The 20,267-nt window shown below is 48.5% G+C and overlaps 1 protein-coding gene across 1 annotated transcript; it reads left to right on the plus strand.

Moving 5' to 3' along the window:
- On the plus strand, positions 1–18,538 carry sigmar1 (sigma non-opioid intracellular receptor 1). Its single transcript, XM_055861424.1, has 4 exons — positions 1–268; positions 2,932–3,132; positions 15,250–15,342; positions 16,115–18,538. Exons 1-4 carry the CDS (start codon positions 16–18, stop codon positions 16,342–16,344), a joined length of 777 nt encoding a protein of 258 aa, XP_055717399.1. The 5' UTR covers positions 1–15; the 3' UTR covers positions 16,345–18,538.
- The last annotated feature ends 1,729 nt before the right edge of the window (positions 18,539–20,267 follow it).

Raw genomic sequence — 20,267 nt, forward strand, 5'->3', positions numbered from 1 at the left:
TGACACAGACGAGTCATGTATCTATCTCTATGGGCGCCTTCGCATGACTTCCGTCTTGTCTTTACTGGTTCTCTTTACAGGTCTGTTTGTCTGGTCGGGGTGTTCTACCACTCCATGTCAGTCATGTCGTGGACAACTAAAGTGTTGAAGTTAGTCGTGCTGGCTGGAGTGTCTGTGTTGATAGTGATGTCCCTGCGGCAGTGGATGGCCAACAAACACTATGTCTTCACAAAGGAAGAGGTTGCTATTCTGGCCAAGCGATACGCAGGTAAATTGGTAGTTGACTAGTCGGGAGCATTCATTACGGAAGAACTACACGGAGGCAAACAGCAAACGTTTCTATTGGACAAATTCAGATAGTTCTCTCCGTTGAAGAAACGTTTCATAACATAATCTGCGTAATGAATACGCTCCAGTTAATCATTACATGGATATGTGTGATGGTTAGCTTAACATCACGAGAAAGACTAGTGAAATGAAGTGCCATCTAAGCCTTTTATACAACGGGTTACTAACATATTCAAATACATATTTTCATTCAACTTTAGTTAGAATTTATTCATACTATTTCATCCTTCCACAAGATATAGTCCCGACACAAAGCTAGGGTTGTTACCAAAGCCGGCTGGTCGAAAGACGACCCAGTCGTTCAGTCTTTGTGTTCTGTATCTATAGACGAGACCCAGTCGTTCAGTCTTTGTGTTCTGTATCTATAGACGAGACCCAGTCGTTCAGTCTTTGTGTTCTGTATCTATAGACGAGACCCAGTCGTTCAGTCTTTGTGTTCTGTATCTATAGACGAGACCCAGTCGTTCAGTCTTTGTGTTCTGTATCTATAGACGAGACCCAGTCGTTCAGTCTTTGTGTTCTGTATCTATAGACGAGACCCAGTCGTTCAGTCTTTGTGTTCTGTATCTATAGACGAGACCCAGTCGTTCAGTCTTTGTGTTCTGTATCTATAGACGAGACCCAGTCGTTCAGTCTTTGTGTTCTGTATCTATAGACGAGACCCAGTCGTTCAGTCTTTGTGTTCTGTATCTATAGACGAGACCCAGTCGTTCAGTCTTTGTGTTCTGTATCTGTGGACGCGACCCAGTCGTTCAGTCTTTGTGTTCTGTATCTATGGACGCGACCCAGTCGTTCAGTCTTTGTGTTCTGTATCTATGGACGTGACCCAGTCGTTCAGTCGTTGTTCTGTATCTATGGGATGCGACCCAGTCGTTCAGTCTGTGTTCTGTATCTATGGGATGCGACCCAGTCGTTCAGTCTTTGTGTTCTGTATCTATGGACGCGACCCAGTCGTTCAGTCTTTGTGTTCTGTATCTATGGACTCGACCCGGTCGTTCAGTCTTTGTGTTCTGTATCTGTGGACGCGACCCAGTCGTTCAGTCTTTGTGTTCTGTATCTATGGACGCGACCCAGTCGTTCAGTCTGTGTTCTGTATCTATGGACGTGACCCAGTCTGTGTTCTGTATCTATGGACGTGACCCAGTCGTTCAGTCTGTGTTCTGTATCTATGGACGTGACCCAGTCTGTGTTCTGTATCTATGGACGTGACCCAGTCGTTCAGTCTGTGTTCTGTATCTATGGACGTGACCCAGTCTGTGTTCTGTATCTATGGACGCGACCCAGTCGTTCAGTCTTTGTGTTCTGTATCTATGGACGCGACCCAGTCATTCGTTCTAAATGTTACAATGCCGTACTGGCTGGCAACGTTCTTATCGCTAGCTAGCCAACAGCACAGCCAACAGCACAGCCAACAGCACAGCCAACAGCACAGCCAACAGCACAGCCAACAGCACAGCCAACAGCACAGCCAACAACACAGCCAACAACACAGCCAACAACACAGCCAACAGCACAGCCAACAGCACAGCCAACAGCACAGCCAACAGCACAGCCAACAGCACAGCCAACAACACAGCCAACAACACAGCCAACAACACAGCCAACAACACAGCCAACAACACAGCCAACAACACAGCCAACAACACAGCCAACAACACAGCCAACAACACAGCCAACAACACAGCCAACAGCATAGCCGTGGTATATTGGCCATACACCACACCTCCTGGTGTCTTATTGCTTCAATAACCCACAAGTTAACTAGCTAGCTTAGTTGATTGGCTATGCCAGGTCAACAACTGTCTGTAGGATTGGACCCAAGCATGTAGCTAGCTAGCTGTAATTGTATTATGCCAGCCTTCCAGATCTAGTTCCAGCCACATGCTAGCCAAATGGTTTTGACTAGGAGCTCACATCAGCATGCTATCTTTTCTGGTCTTTTTTACCCCTTTTATCTCCCCAATTTCGTGGTTTCCAATTGGTATTTACAGTCTTGTCTCATCGCTGCAACTCCCTTACGGACTCGGGAGAGGCGAAGGTGGAGAGCCGTGCGTCCTCTGAAACAGAACCCAACCGAGCCGCACTGCTACTTGACACAACGCACATCCAACCCGGAAGCCAGCCGCACCAATGTGTCGGAGGAAACACCGTGCACCTGGCGACCTGGTCAGCGTGCACTGCGCCCGGCCCGCCACAGGAGTCACTAGTGCGCGAGGATATCCCTGCCGACCAAACCCTCCCTAACCCGGCCCAGCGTCGCGCCATGGACCTCCCGGTCGGCTGCGACAGAGACTGGGCTCAAACCCAGAATCTCTGGTGGCCCAGCTAGCACTGCGATGCAGTGCCTTAGACCACTGCATCACCCGGGAGGCCCCCAGCATGCTATCTTTTTACAATTGGAGGGTTCATCGTTGATAAGAGCGAGGTCAGGGACATGCGACATGAGGTGTAGTTTACTGCCGTCGACAAGAAACCTCTTCCATAGTTGTTTTTTCTCATGTCTGGTAATACTGATGTATCACTGCTCTACATGTGATTTTTGAGGCCAGGACCAACCAACTGTGTTGATGATGTCTCCTCCAGGTCAGGACCACGACCAGGCCTTCTCCAAGGTGGTGGTGGAGCTGCGGAAGAAGTACCCGGGTCACATCCTGCCGGACGAGGACCTGCAGTGGGTGTTTGTCAACGCAGGCGGCTGGATGGGGTCCATGTGTCTGCTCCACGCCTCGCTCACTGAGTACGTCCTGCTGTTCGGCACCGCCGTGGACACCGGAGGACACTCAGGTCAGGATCTCTCTACACACTGCCTCTATGGGCCCTGGTCATAAGTCAAACATGTATTGTCATATTTTTACCTTTGTTTAACTCGGCAAGTCAGTTAAGAACAAATTCTCATCTTCAATGACGGCCTTGGAACAGTGGGTTAACTGCCTGTTCAGGGGCAGAACGACAGACTTGTCAGCTCGGAGATTTGATCTTGCAACCTTATAGTTTTTTATTTCTTTATTTTTATTTCACCTTTATTTAACCAGGTAGGCTAGTTGAGAACAAGTTCTCATTTACAACTGCGACCTGGCCAAGATAAAGCAAAGCAGTGTGAACAGACAACAACACAGAGTTACACATGGAGTAAACAAACATACAGTCAATAACACAGTAGAGAAAAAAAAGAGTCTATATACAATGTGTGCAAAAGGCGTGAGGAGGTAGGCAGTAAATAGACCATAGTAGCGAATAATTACAATTTAGCAGATTAACAGTGGAGTGATAAATGAGCAGATGATGATGTGCAAGTAGAGATACTGGTGTGCAAAAGAGCAGAAAAGTAAATAAAATAAAAACAGTATGGGGATGAGGTAGGTAAATTGGGTGGGCTATTTACAGATGGACTATGTACAGCTGCAGCGATCGGTTAGCTGCTCAGATAGCTGATGTTTAAAGTTAGTGAGGGAGATATAAGTCTCCAGCTTCAGCGATTTTTGCAATTCCTTCCAGTCATTGGCTGCAGAGAACTGGAAGGAAAGGCGACCAAAGGAGGAGTTGGCTTTGGGGATGACCAGTGAAATATACCTGCTGGAGCGCGTGCTACGGGTGGGTGTTGTTATCGTGACCAGTAAGCTGAGATAAGGCGGAGCTTTACCTAGCATGGACTTATAGGTTACCTGGAGCCAGTGGGTCTGGCGACGAATATGTAGCGAGGGCCAGCCGACTAGAGCATACAGGTCGCAGTGGTGGGTAATCCAGGGTGGTGATGCTAGTCGTGCGGGCGGATGCGTGTAGCGAACGGTTGAAAAGCATGCATTTGGTTTTACTAGCGTTTAAGAGCAGTTGGAGGCCACGAAGGAGTGTCGTCTGCGTAGAGGTGGATCAGGGAATCACCCGCAGCAAGAGCGACATCATTGATATATACAGAGAAAAGAGTCCAGACTAGTCCAACTCTCTAACCACTAGGCTACCTGCCGCCCCATACACTGGATAGGTGCAGTGTAATGTGTTGTTTTACAGGGTCAGTCATACTAGTATGATAGGTATTTTATTATTTATATTTTATTTATTATTGTGTTGTATTATTGACTGTATTCTTGTTTATTCCATGTGTAACTCTGTTATTTGTGTCACACTGCTTTGCTTTATCTTGGCCAGGTTGCAGTTGTAAATGAGAACTTGTTCTCAACTGACCTACCTGGTTAAATAAAGGTGAAATAAATGATAGGTGCAGTGTAATGTGTTGTTTTACAGGGTCGGTCATAGTAGTATGATAGGTGTTGTTGTACAGGGTCATAGTAGTATGATAGGTGTTGTTTTACAGGGTCAGTCATAGTAGTATGATAGGTGTTGTTTTACAGGGTCAGTCATAGTAGTATGATAGGTGTTGTTGTACAGGGTCAGTCATAGTAGTATGATAGGTGTTGTTTTACAGGGTCAGTCATAGTAGTATGATAGGTGTTGTTTTACAGGGTCAGTCATAGTAGTATGATAGGTGTTGTTTTACAGGGTCAGTCATAGTAGTATGATAGGTGTTGTTTTACAGGGTCAGTCATAGTAGTATGATAGGTGTTGTTTTACAGGGTCAGTCCTAGTGGTATGATGTGTTGTTTTACAGGGTCAGTCATAGTAGTATGATAGGTGTTGTTTTACAGGGTCATAGTAGTATGATAGGTGGTGTTTTACAGGGTCAGTCATAGTAGTATGATAGGTGTTGTTTTACAGGGTCATAGTAGTATGATAGGTGTTGTTTTACAGGGTCAGTCATAGTAGTATGATAGGTGTTGTTTTACAGGGTCAGTCATAGTAGTATGATAGGTGTTGTTTTGAAGCTGTTCAGCAGTCTGATGGCTTGGGGGTAGAAGCTGTTCAGGAGTCTGATGGCTTGGGGGTAGAAGCTGTTCAGGAGTCTGATGGCTTGGGGGTAGAACCTGTTCAGCAGTCTAATTGCTTGGGGGTAGAAGCTTTTCAGCAGTCTGATGGCTTGGGGGTAGAAGCATTTCAGCAGTCTGATGGCTTGGGGGTAGAAGCTGTTCAGCAGTCTGATGGCTTGGGGGTAGAAGCTGTTCAGCAGTCTGATGGCTTGGGGGTAGAAGCTTTTCAGCAGTCTGATGGCTTGGGGGTAGAAGCATTTCAGCAGTCTGATGGCTTGGGGGTAGAAGCTGTTCAGCAGTCTGATGGCTTGGGGGTAGAAGCTGTTCAGCAGTCTAATGGCTTGGGGGTAGAAGCTGTTCAGCAGTCTAATGGCTTGGGGGTAGAAGCTGTTCAGCAGTCTGATGGCTTGGGGGTAGAAGCTGTTCAGCAGTGTAATGGCTTGGGGGTAGAAGCTGTTCAGGAGTCTGATGGATTGGGGGTAGAAGCTGTTCAGTAGTCTGATGGCTTGGGGGTAGGAGCTGTTCAGGAGTCTGATGACTTGGGGGTAGAAGCTGTTCAGTAGTCTGATGACTTGGGGGTAGGAGCTGTTCAGGAGTCTGATGACTTGGGGGTAGAAGCTGTTCAGGAGCCTTTTGGTCCTAGACTTGGTGCTCCGGTACCGAATGCCGTGCGGTAGCAGAGAGAACAGTCTCTTGGGTGACTGGAGTCTGACAAATGTTAGGGCCTTCCTCGGACACTGCCTAGTATATAGGTCATGGATGGCAGAAAGCTTGCCACCATTGATGTATTGGGCCGTACGCATCACCTTATGTTACGGATGCCGAGTTGCAATACCAGGCAGTGATGCGACTCTATAACCACTAGGCTACCTGCTAGTTACTGGCCCAACGCTCTAACCACTAGGCTACCTGCTGGTTACTGGCCCAACGCTCTAACCACTAGACTACCTGCTGGTTACTGGCCCAACACTCTAACCACTAGGCTACCTGCTGGTTACTGGCCCAACGCTCTAACCACTAGGCTACCTGCTGGTTACTAGTCCAACGCTCTAACCACTAGGCTACCTGCTGGTTACTGGCCCAACGCTCTAACCACTAGGCTACCTGCTGGTTACTGGTCCAACTCTGTAACCACTAGACTACCTGCTGGTTACTGGTCCAACGCTCTAACCACTAGGCTACCTGCTGGTTACTGGCCCAACGCTCTAACCACTAGGCTACCTGCTGGTTACTGGTCCAACTCTGTAACCACTAGACTACCTGCTGGTTACTGGCCCAACACTCTAACCACTAGGCTACCTGCTGGTTACTGGCCCAACGCTCTAACCACTAGGCTACCTGCTGGTTACTGGTCCAACTCTGTAACCACTAGGCTACCTGCTGGTTACTGGTCCAACTCTGTAACCACTAGGCTACCTGCTGGTTACTGGTCCAACTCTGTAACCACTAGGCTACCTGCTGGTTACTGGTCCAACTCTGTAACCACTAGGCTACCTGCTGGTTACTGGCCCAACGCTCTAACCACTAGGCTACCTGCTGGTTACTGGCCCAACACTCTAACCACTAGGCTACCTGCTGGTTACTGGCCCAATGTTCTAACCACTAGGCTACCTGCTGGTTACTGGCCCAATGTTCTAACCACTAGGCTACCTGCTGGTTACTAGTCCAACGCTCTAACCACTAGGCTACCTGCTGGTTACTGGCCCAACACTCTAACCACTAGGCTACCTGCTGGTTACTAGTCCAACGCTCTAACCACTAGGCTACCTGCTGGTTACTGGCCCAACTCTGTAACCACTAGGCTACCTGCTGGTTACTGGCCCAACGCTCTAACCACTAGGCTACCTGCTGGTTACTGGCCCAACGCTCTAACCACTAGGCTACCTGCTGGTTACTAGTCCAACGCTCTAACCACTAGGCTACCTGCTGGTTACTGGTCCAACGCTCTAACCACTAGGCTACCTGCTGGTTACTGGCCCAACTCTGTAACCACTAGGCTACCTGCTGGTTACTAGTCCAACGCTCTAACCACTAGGCTACCTGCTGGTTACTAGTCCAACGCTCTAACCACTAGGCTACCTGCTGGTTACTAGTCCAACACTCTAACCACTAGGCTACCTGCTGGTTACTGGTCCAACGCTCTAACCACTAGGCTACCTGCTGGTTACTGGTCCAACTCTGTAACCACTAGACTACCTGCTGGTTACTGGTCCAACGCTCTAACCACTAGGCTACCTGCTAGTTACTAGTCCAACGCTCTAACCACTAGGCTACCTGCTGGTTACTGGCCCAACGCTCTAACCACTAGGCTACCTGCTGGTTACTGGTCCAACTCTGTAACCACTAGGCTACCTGCTGGTTACTGGTCCAACTCTGTAACCACTAGGCTACCTGCTGGTTACTGGTCCAACTCTGTAACCACTAGGCTACCTGCTGGTTACTGGTCCAACTCTGTAACCACTAGGCTACCTGCTGGTTACTGGCCCAACGCTCTAACCACTAGGCTACCTGCTGGTTACTGGCCCAATGTTCTAACCACTAGGCTACCTGCTGGTTACTGGCCCAATGTTCTAACCACTAGGCTACCTGCTGGTTACTAGTCCAACGCTCTAACCACTAGGCTACCTGCTGGTTACTGGCCCAACACTCTAACCACTAGGCTACCTGCTGGTTACTAGTCCAACGCTCTAACCACTAGGCTACCTGCTGGTTACTGGCCCAACTCTGTAACCACTAGGCTACCTGCTGGTTACTGGCCCAACGCTCTAACCACTAGGCTACCTGCTGGTTACTGGCCCAACGCTCTAACCACTAGGCTACCTGCTGGTTACTAGTCCAACGCTCTAACCACTAGGCTACCTGCTGGTTACTGGTCCAACGCTCTAACCACTAGGCTACCTGCTGGTTACTGGCCCAACTCTGTAACCACTAGGCTACCTGCTGGTTACTAGTCCAACGCTCTAACCACTAGGCTACCTGCTGGTTACTAGTCCAACGCTCTAACCACTAGGCTACCTGCTGGTTACTAGTCCAACACTCTAACCACTAGGCTACCTGCTGGTTACTGGTCCAACGCTCTAACCACTAGGCTACCTGCTGGTTACTGGTCCAACTCTGTAACCACTAGACTACCTGCTGGTTACTGGTCCAACGCTCTAACCACTAGGCTACCTGCTAGTTACTAGTCCAACGCTCTAACCACTAGGCTACCTGCTGGTTACTGGCCCAACGCTCTAACCACTAGGCTACCTGCTGGTTACTGGTCCAACTCTGTAACCACTAGGCTACCTGCTGGTTACTGGTCCAACTCTGTAACCACTAGGCTACCTGCTGGTTACTGGTCCAACTCTGTAACCACTAGGCTACCTGCTGGTTACTGGTCCAACTCTGTAACCACTAGGCTACCTGCTGGTTACTGGTCCAACTCTGTAACCACTAGGCTACCTGCTGGTTACTGGCCCAACGCTCTAACCACTAGGCTACCTGCTGGTTACTGGCCCAACACTCTAACCACTAGGCTACCTGCTGGTTACTGGCCCAATGTTCTAACCACTAGGCTACCTGCTGGTTACTGGCCCAATGTTCTAACCACTAGGCTACCTGCTGGTTACTAGTCCAACGCTCTAACCACTAGGCTACCTGCTGGTTACTGGCCCAACACTCTAACCACTAGGCTACCTGCTGGTTACTGGCCCAATGTTCTAACCACTAGGCTACCTGCTGGTTACTGGCCCAATGTTCTAACCACTAGGCTACCTGCTGGTTACTAGTCCAACGCTCTAACCACTAGGCTACCTGCTGGTTACTGGCCCAACACTCTAACCACTAGGCTACCTGCTGGTTACTAGTCCAACGCTCTAACCACTAGGCTACCTGCTGGTTACTGGCCCAACTCTGTAACCACTAGGCTACCTGCTGGTTACTGGCCCAACGCTCTAACCACTAGGCTACCTGCTGGTTACTGGCCCAACGCTCTAACCACTAGGCTACCTGCTGGTTACTAGTCCAACGCTCTAACCACTAGGCTACCTGCTGGTTACTGGTCCAACGCTCTAACCACTAGGCTACCTGCTGGTTACTGGCCCAACTCTGTAACCACTAGGCTACCTGCTGGTTACTGGCCCAACTCTGTAACCACTAGGCTACCTGCTAGTTACTGACCCAACACTCTAACCACTAGGCTACCTGCTGGTTACTAGTCCAACGCTCTAACCACTAGGCTACCTGCTGGTTACTGGCCCAACACTCTAACCACTAGGCTACCTGCTGGTTACTGGCCCAACACTCTAACCACTAGGCTACCTGCTGGTTACTGGTCCAACGCTCTAACCACTAGGCTACCTGCTGGTTACTGGCCCAACACTCTAACCACTAGGCTACCTGCTGGTTACTGGCCCAACTCTGTAACCACTAGGCTACCTGCTGGTTACTGTACCAACTCTCCACTCTAACCACTAGGCTACCTGCTGGTTACTGGCCCAATGCTCTAACCACTAGGCTACCTGCTGGTTACTACCTGCTGGTTACTGGCCCAACTCTGTAACCACTAGGCTACCTGCTGGTTACTGGCCCAACACTCTAACCACTAGGCTACCTGCTGGTTACTGGCCCAATGTTCTAACCACTAGGCTACCTGCTGGTTACTGGCCCAACGCTCTAACCACTAGGCTACCTGCTGGTTACTGGCCCAACACTCTAACCACTAGGCTACCTGCTGGTTACTGGCCCAACTCTGTAACCACTAGGCTACCTGCTGGTTACTGGCCCAACGCTCTAACCACTAGGGTACCTGCTGGTTACTGGCCCAACGCTCTAACCACTAGTCTACCTGCTGGTTACTGGCCCAACGCTCTAACCACTAGGCTACCTGCTGGTTACTGGCCCAACTCTGTAACCACTAGGCTACCTGCTGGTTACTGGTCCAACGCTCTAACCACTAGGCTACCTGCTGGTTACTGGCCCAACGCTCTAACCACTAGGCTACCTGCTGGTTACTAGTCCAACGCTCTAACCACTAGGCTACCTGCTGGTTACTAGTCCAACGCTCTAACCACTAGGCTACCTGCTGGTTACTGGCCCAACTCTGTAACCCAACGCTCTAACCACTAGGCTCCCTGCTGGTTACTGGTCCAACTCTGTAACCACTAGGCTACCTGCTGGTTACTGGCCCAACTCTGTAACCACTAGGCTACCTGCTAGTTACTTTCCCAACTCTGTAACAACTAGGCTACCTGCTAGTTACTGACCCAACTCTCTAACCACTAGGCTACCTGCTGGTTACTGGCCCAATGTTCTAACCACTAGGCTACCTGCTGGTTACTGGCCCAACGCTCTAACCACTAGGCTACCTGCTGGTTACTGTACCAACTCTCCACTCTAACCACTAGGCTACCTGCTGGTTACTGGCCCAACTCTGTAACCACTAGGCTACCTGCTGGTTACTGTACCAACTCTCCACTCTAACCACTAGGCTACCTGCTGGTTACTGGCCCAATGCTCTAACCACTAGGCTACCTGCTGGTTACTAGTCCAACGCTCTAACCACTAGGCTACCTGCTGGTTACTGGCCCAACTCTGTAACCACTAGGCTACCTGCTGGTTACTGGCCCAACACTCTAACCACTAGGCTACCTGCTGGCTACTGGCCCAATGTTCTAACCACTAGGCTACCTGCTGGTTACTGGCCCAACGCTCTAACCACTAGGCTACCTGCTGGTTACTGGCCCAACACTCTAACCACTAGGCTACCTGCTGGTTACTGGCCCAACTCTGTAACCACTAGGCTACCTGCTGGTTACTGGCCCAACGCTCTAACCACTAGGCTACCTGCTGGTTACTGGCCCAACGCTCTAACCACTAGTCTACCTGCTGGTTACTGGCCCAACTCTGTAACCACTAGGCTACCTGCTGGTTACTGGCCCAACGCTCTAACCACTAGGCTACCTGCTGGTTACTGGCCCAACGCTCTAACCACTAGGCTACCTGCTGGTTACTGGTCCAACGCTCTAACCACTAGGCTACCTGCTGGTTACTGGTCCAACGCTCTAACCACTAGGCTACCTGCTGGTTACTGGTCCAACGCTCTAACCACTAGGCTACCTGCTGGTTACTGGCCCAACGCTCTAACCACTAGGCTACCTGCTGGTTACTAGTCCAACGCTCTAACCACTAGGCTACCTGCTGGTTACTGGCCCAACTCTGTAACCACTAGGCTACCTGCTGGTTACTGGCCCAATGTTCTAACCACTAGGCTACCTGCTGGTTACTGGCCCAATGTTCTAACCACTCGGCTACCTGCTGGTTACTGGCCCAACGCTCTAACCACTAGGCTACCTGCTGGTTACTGGCCCAACTCTGTAACCACTAGGCTACCTGCTGGTTACTAGTCCAACGCTCTAACCACTAGGCTACCTGCTGGTTACTGGCCCAACGCTCTAACCACTAAGCTACCTGCTGGTTACTAGTCCAACGCTCTAACCACTAGTCTACCTGCTGGTTACTGGCCCAACTCTGTAACCACTAGGCTACCTGCTGGTTACTGGTCCAACGCTCTAACCACTAGGCTACCTGCTGGTTACTAGTCCAACGCTCTAACCACTAGGCTACCTGCTGGTTACTGTACCAACTCTCCACTCTAACCACTAGGCTACCTGCTGGTTACTGGCCCAAATCTGTAACCACTAGGCTACCTGCTGGTTACTGGCCCAACACTCTAACCACTAGGCTACCTGCTGGTTACTGGTCCAACTCTGTAACCACTAGGCTACCTGCTAGTTACTGGCCCAACGCTCTAACCACTAGGCTACCTGCTGGTTACTAGTCCAACTCTGTAACCACTAGGCTACCTGCTGGTTACTGGCCCAAATCTGTAACCACTAGGCTACCTGCTGGTTACTGGCCCAACTCTGTAACCACTAGGGTACCTGCTGGTTACTGGCCCAACGCTCTAACCACTAGGCTACCTGCTAGTTACTGACCCAACTCTGTAACCACTAGGCTACCTGCTGGTTACTGGCCCAACACTCTAACCACTAGGCTACCTGCTGGTTACTAGTCCAACGCTCTAACCACTAGGCTACCTGCTGGTTACTGGCCCAACTCTGTAACCACTAGGCTACCTGCTGGTTACTGGCCCAACGCTCTAACCACTAGGCTACCTGCTGGTTACTGGTCCAACTCTGTAACCACTAGGCTACCTGCTGGTTACTGGCCCAACCCTGTAACCACTAGGCTACCTGCTGGTTACTGGCCCAACCCTGTAACCACTAGGCTACCTGCTGGTTACTAGTCCAACGCTCTAACCACTAGGCTACCTGCTGGTTACTGGCCCAACACTCTAACCACTAGGCTACCTGCTGGTTACTAGTCCAACGCTCTAACCACTAGGCTACCTGCTGGTTACTGGCCCAACCCTGTAACCACTAGGCTACCTGCTGGTTACTAGTCCAACGCTCTAACCACTAGGCTACCTGCTGGTTACTGGCCCAACACTCTAACCACTAGGCTACCTGCTAGTTACTTTCCCACCTCTGTAACCACTAGGCTACCTGCTGGTTACTGGCCCAACACTCTAACCACTAGGCTACCTGCTGGTTACTAGTCCAACGCTCTAACCACTAGGCTACCTGCTAGTTACTTTCCCACCTCTGTAACCACTAGGCTACCTGCTGGTTACTGGCCCAACACTCTAACCACTAGGCTACCTGCTAGTTACTGGTCCAACTCTGTAACAACTAGGCTACCTGCTGGTTACTGACCCAACACTCTAACCACTAGGCTACCTGCTGGTTACTGGCCCAACACTCTAACCACTAGGCTACCTGCTGGTTACTGGCCCAACACTCTAACCACTAGGCTACCTGCTAGTTACTGACCCAACACTCTAACCACTAGGCTACCTGCTGGTTACTGACCCAACACTCTAACCACTAGGCTACCTGCTGGTTACTGGCCCAACACTCTAACCACTAGGCTACCTGCTGGTTACTGGCCCAACACTCTAACCACTAGGCTACCTGCTGGTTACTGGCCCAACTCTGTAACCACTAGGCTACCTGCTAGTTACTTTCCCACCTCTGTAACCACTAGGCTACCTGCTGGTTACTGGCCCAACACTCTAACCACTAGGCTACCTGCTGGTTACTGGTCCAACTCTGTAACCACTAGGCTACCTGCTGGTTATTGGCCCAACACACTAACCACTAGGCTACCTGCTGGTTACTGGCCCAACCCTGTAACCACTAGGCTACCTGCTAGTTACTAGTCCAACACTCTAACCACTAGGCTACCTGCTGGTTACTAGTCCAACACTCTAACCACTAGGCTACCTGCTAGTTACTGGCCCAACTCTGTAACCACTAGTCTACCTGCTGGTTACTGGCCCAACTCTGTAACCACTAGGCTACCTGCTGGTTACTAGTCCAACGCTCTAACCACTAGTCTACCTGCTAGTTACTGGCCCAACGCTCTAACCACTAGTCTACCTGCTAGTTACTGGCCCAACGCTCTAACCACTAGACTACCTGCTGGTTACTGGCCCAACACTCTAACCACTAGGCTACCTGCTGGTTACTGGCCCAACTCTGTAACCACTAGGCTACCTGCTGGTTACTAGTCCAACGCTCTAACCACTAGGCTACCTGCTGGTTACTAGTCCAACGCTCTAACCACTAGGCTACCTGCTAGTTACTAGTCCAACACTCTAACCACTAGGCTACCTGCTGGTTACTGGCCCAACACTCTAACCACTAGGCTACCTGCTGGTTACTGGCCCAATGTTCTAACCACTAGGCTACCTGCTGGTTACTGGCCCAACGCTCTAACCACTAGGCTACCTGCTGGTTACTGGTCCAACTCTGTAACCACTAGGCTACCTGCTGGTTACTAGTCCAACGCTCTAACCACTAGGCTACCTGCTGGTTACTGGCCCAACACTCTAACCACTAGGCTACCTGCTGGTTACTGGCCCAACGCTCTAACCACTAGGCTACCTGCTGGTTACTGGCCCAACCCTGTAACCACTAGGCTACCTGCTGGTTACTAGTCCAACACTCTAACCACTAGGCTACCTGCTAGTTACTAGTCCAACACTCTAACCACTAGGCTACCTGCTGGTTACTAGTCCAACACTCTAACCACTAGGCTACCTGCTAGTTACTAGTCCAACACTCTAACCACTAGGCTACCTGCTAGTTACTAGTCCAACACTCTAACCACTAGGCTACCTGCTGGTTACTAGTCCAACGCTCTAACCACTAGGCTACCTGCTGGTTACTGGCCCAACACTCTAACCACTAGGCTACCTGCTGGTTACTGGCCCAACGCTCTAACCACTAGGCTACCTGCTGGTTACTGGCCCAACGCTCTAACCACTAGGCTACCTGCTGGTTACTGGTCCAACGCTCTAACCACTAGGCTACCTGCTGGTTACTAGTCCAACGCTCTAACCACTAGGCTACCTGCTAGTTACTAGTCCAACGCTCTAACCACTAGGCTACCTGCTAGTTACTAGTCCAACACTCTAACCACTAGGCTACCTGCTAGTTACTAGTCCAACACTCTAACCACTAGGCTACCTGCTGGTTACTGGCCCAACTCTGTAACCACTAGGCTACCTGCTGGTTACTAGTCCAACGCTCTAACCACTAGGCTACCTGCTAGTTACTGGTCCAACTCTCTAACCACTAGGCTACCTGCTGGTTACTGGCCCAACGCTCTAACCACTAGGCTACCTGCTGGTTACTGGCCCAACACTCTAACCACTAGGCTACCTGCTGGTTACTGACCCAACGCTCTAACCACTAGGCTACCTGCCACCCCTATGAGTAGTGCCCTATGAGTAGTGCCCTATGAGTAGTGCCCTATGAGTAGTGCCCTATGAGTAGTGCCCTATGAGTAGTGCCCTTTAAGTAGTGCCCTATGAGGGGAATAGGGTGCATTTGGGTCACATGATCAGTCTTTCCTCATTCTTAACGTCTTCTATCCTCCAGCGTATCACTCCGGTCCTCCTGTTTTGTTATTAACTTGATAAAATTGTCTTAAGGTCGTTACTGGGCTGAAATATCAGACACCATCATCTCTGGGACCTTCAGGCAGTGGAAGGAGGGATCAACGAAGAGTGAAATGTACTATCCAGGTAAGACCACAGAGATCCTATTCAATTCTATATTTAAATGTATAAATGTAGATACTACAGCTGTTCTACCCAGGTCAAACACAGGTCAATGAGGTGAGGCAGGTAGCCTCGTGGTTACGAGTGTATGGTCAGTAACTTCAGGTCTCTGAGCTGACGGGGGGGGAAAATCTGTCAATGTGCTCTTGAGCAAGGCACTTCATCCTAATTGCTCTTGTAAGTGGCTCTGGATCAGAGAGTCTGCTAAATGACTCACTACTGTAGTGGCTCTGGATCAGAGAGTCTGCTAAATGACTCACTACTGTAGTGGCTCTGGATCAGAGAGTCTGCTAAATGACTCACTACTGTAGTGGCTCTGGATCAGAGAGTCTGCTAAATGACTCACTACTGTATGTATCTCTGGATCAGAGAGTCTGCTAAATGACTCACTACTGTAGTGTCTCTGGATCAGAGAGTCTGCTGAATGACTCACTACTGTAGTGGCTCTGGATCAGAGAGTCTGCTAAATGACTCACTACTGTAGTGACTCTGGATAAGAGAGTCTGCTAAATGACTCACTACTGTAGTGGCTCTGGATCAGAGAGTCTGCTAAATGACTCCCTACTGTAGTGGCTCTGGATCAGAGAGTCTGCTAAATGACTCACTACTGTAAGTGGCTCTAAATGACTAACATGTCAAAGTCAACTAGCCTACCTACTAGTAAGGTGGAGTGGGCCTACTTTGTAGCATCTTCTGTGTCAGGTGTGTGTGTTGACAGGTGTGTGTGTGTTGACAGGTGACACGATAGTCCACACGGTAGGCGAGGCGACCTCTGTCCAGTGGAGTGCTGGGACGTGGATGGTGGAGTACGGCAGAGGATTCATCCCCTCCACCCTGGGCTTCGCCCTGGCAGACACTCTGTTCAGCACACAGGACTTCCTCACTATCTTCTACACCGTACGGGTCTACGCCAAAGGAATGCTGCTGGAGGCCAATACACTACTCACTGAGGCTGGCGTCTTCTGAGGAACCTGACCCCTAACCCTCTCTGCTGCTGGCGTCTTCTGAGGAACCTGACCCCTAACCCTCTCTGAGGCTGACGTCTTCTGAGGAACCTGACCCCTAACCCTCTCTGAGGCTGACGTCTTCTGAGGAACCTGACCCCTAACCCTCTCTGAGGCTGAAGTCTTCTGAGGAACCTGACCCCTAACCCTCTCTGAGGCTGAAGTCTTCTGAGGAACCTGACCCCTAACTCTCTCTGAGGCTGACGTCTTCTGAGGAACCTGACCCCTAACCCTCTCTGAGGCTGACGTCTTCTGAGGAACCTGACCCCTAACCCTCTCTGCTGCTGGCGTCTTCTGAGGAACCTGACCCCTAACCCTCTCTGAGGCTGAAGTCTTCTGAGGAACCTGACTTCTAAACCTTGAAACTTATTGAGTTAGATATACAGTACCAGTCAACAGTTTGGACACACCTACTCATTCAAGAGTTTTTCTATATTTTTACTACTTTCTACATTGTAGAGTAATAGTGAAGAAATCTAAACTATGAAATAACACATATGGAATCATGTAGTAACCAAAAAGTGTTAAACAATCAAAATATGTTTTGTATTTTAGATTCTTCAAAGTAGCCACCATTTGCCTTGATGACAGCTTTGCACACGCTTGGCATTATCTTTCTCTCAACCAGCTTCACCTGGAATGCTTTTCCAACCGTCTTGAAGGAGTTCCCTTCATATGCTGAGCACTTGTTGGCTGCTTTTCCTTCACTCTGCGGTTCAACTCATCCCAAACCATCTCAATTGGGTTGAGATTGGGTTTAATGTGGAGGCCAGGTCATCTGACGCAGAACTCCATCACTCTCCTTCTTGGTCAAATAGCCCTTACACAGCCTGGAGGTGTGTTGTGTTATTGTCCTGTTGAAAGCAAATGATAGCCCCACTAAGCGCAAACCAGATGGGATGGCGTATCGCTGTAGAATGCTGTGGTAGCCATGCGGGTTAAGTATGCCTTGAATTCTAAATAAATCACAGACAGTGTCACCAGCAAAGCACCCCCACACCTCCTCCTCCATGCTTCACGGTGAGAACTACACATGCATAGATCATCAGTTTACCTACTCTGCATCCCACAAAGACACTGTGGTTGGAACCAAAAATCTCACATTTGGACTCTTCAGACCAAAGGACAAATTTCCACCGGTCTAATGTCCATTGCTCGTGTTTCGTGACCCAAGCAAGTCTCTTCTTATTATTGGTGTCCTATAGTAGTGTTTTCTTTGCAGCAATTCAACCATGAAGGCCTGATTCATGCAGTCTCCTCTGAACTTGAACTCTGTGAAGCATTTATTTGGGCTGCAATTTCTGAGGCTGGTAACTTATCCTCTGCAGCAGAGGTAACTCTGGGTCTTTCCTGTGGCGGTCCTCATGAGAGCCAGTTTCATCATAGCGCTTGATGGTTTTTGCGACTGCACTTGAAGAAACTTTTCAGGATTGACTGACCGTCATGTCTTAAAGTAATGATGGACTGTTGTTTCTCTTTGCTTATTTGAACTGTTCTTGCCATAATATGGACTTGGTATTTTACCAAATAGGGCTATGTTCTGTATACCACCCCTACCTTGTCACAACACAACTGATTGGCTCAAACGCATTAAGATGGAAAGAAATTCCACAAATTAACTTTTAACAAGGCACACCTGTTAATAGAAATGCATTCCAGGTGACTACCTCATGAAGCTGGTTGAGAGAATGCCAAGAGTGTGCAAAGCTGTCATCAAGGGAAACGGTGGCTACTTTGAGGAATCTCAAATATTTTGGGGGGTTACTACATGATTCCATATGTGTTATTTCATAGTTGTTGATGTCTTCACTATTATTCTACAATGTAGAAAATAGTCCAAATAAAGAAAAACCTTTGAATGAGAAGGTGTGTCCAAACTTTTGACTGGTTCTGTACGTGGTGATTGCGTCCTATCAACTAATAGCTACAGTTCCTTGCTCTGTTAGCTAGCAGGCTAATAAGGTAGTTAGCAAGTTGTATGGTCATTTAGCTAGATGGCTGCAGTGCAACAAAAGCAATGTCCAACCTTCTCTAAACACATCAATGTATGGCGAGGACTGTAGCAAATTGTATCTATTTGTCAACATTTTAAGGAATGAGTAGATGGACCTACTGCAATCATTCTGGACGAACACATTAAATTACTTTTTTGGGTAGTGTGTGTGACACTTTTGGCCTTTACAACCTTTTTAAAATGATAAACTTGGATTAGCTAACACCACGTTCCATTGGAACACAGGAGTGATGGCTGCTGATAATGGGCCTCTGTACACCTATGTAGATATTCCATAAAACATCAGCCATTTCCAGCTACAATAGTCATTTACAACATTAACAATGTCTACACTGTATTTCTGATAAATGTTACGTTATGTTAATGGACAAAAAATGAAGAAAAAATTGTGACCCCAAACATTTGAATGGTAGTGTGTCAACAGCACCCTTTTCCTCTGTCTGTTTACAGGTCTAGGTACGGTAGAGTCTAGATACGGTAGAGTCTGTTTACAGGTCTAGGTACGGTAGAGTCTAGATACGGTAGAGTCTGTTTACAGGTCTAGGTACGGTAGAGTCTGTTTACAGGTCTAGGTACGGTAGAGTCTGTTTACAGGTCTAGGTACGGTAGAGTCTGTTTACAGGTCTAGGTACGGTAGAGTCTAGGTACGGTAGAGTCTGTTTACAGGTCTAGGTACGGTAGAGTCTGTTTACAGGTCTAGGTACGGTATATTTGTATTTCTAATTATTATGATCCCCATTAGCTGCTGCCAAGGCAACTGGGGTTCAGGAAAATGAAGGAAGTTTATATATTGTTTTAGCATTACAATACATTCACAGATTTACAGCTGTGGGAAAAGTACCTAATTGTCATACTTGAGTAAAAGTAAAGATTCCTTAATAGAAAATGACTCAAGTAAAAGTGAAAGTCACCCAGTAAAATACTACTTGAGTAAAAGTCTAAAAGTATTTGGTTTTAAATATACTTAAGTATCAAATGTAAAAGTGTAAATCATTTCAATGTCCTTATATTAAGCAAACCAGATGGCACCATTTTTTAAACACTTTTTATTGACAGACAGCCAGGGGAACACTCCAACACTCAGACATCATTTACAAATAAAGCATTTGTGTTTAGTGAGCCCTCCAGATCAGAGGCAGTAGGGATGACCAGGGATGTTCTCTGTTTAGTGAGTCCTCCAGATCAGAGGCAGTAGGGATGACCAGGGATGTTCTCTGTTTAGTGAGTCCTCCAGATCAGAGACAGTAGAGATGACCAGGGATGTTCTCTGTTTAGTGAGCCCTCCAGATCAGAGGCAGTAGGGATGACCAGGGATGTTCTCTGTTTAGTGAGTCCTCCAGATCAGAGGCAGTAGGGATGACCAGGGATGTTCTCTGTTTAGTGAGTCCTCCAGATCAGAGGCAGTAGGGATGACCAGGGATGTTCTCTTGACAAGTGTGTGTTCTCTCGAGAAATTATACAATTTTCCTCTCAAAATGTAATGAGTACTTTTGGGTGTCAGGGAAAATGTATGTACAAGGTACATTATTTTATTTAGGAATGTAGTGAAGTAAAAGTTCACAAAAAAATAAATAGTAATGTACAGATACCCCCAAAAACTACTTAAGTTGCACTTTATAAAGTATTTTTACTGAAATACTTTACAACACTGCAGATTTCACAACACACTGTGTGCCCTCAGGCCCCTACTCCACCACTACCACATATCACAAAATGTATGTGTGTGTATGTTATCATGTGTGTGTATGCTTGTGACTTTACCTATGTTTGTGTCTTTTCACAGTCCCGCTGTTCCATAAGGTGTATTTTTACCTGATTTTTAAATCTGATTCTACTGCTGCATCAGTTACCTGATGTGGAATAGAGTTCCA

Source organism: Salvelinus fontinalis, chromosome 2, assembly GCF_029448725.1.
Source record: "Salvelinus fontinalis isolate EN_2023a chromosome 2, ASM2944872v1, whole genome shotgun sequence".
In the NCBI taxonomy this organism is placed as follows: Eukaryota; Metazoa; Chordata; class Actinopteri; order Salmoniformes; family Salmonidae; genus Salvelinus; species Salvelinus fontinalis.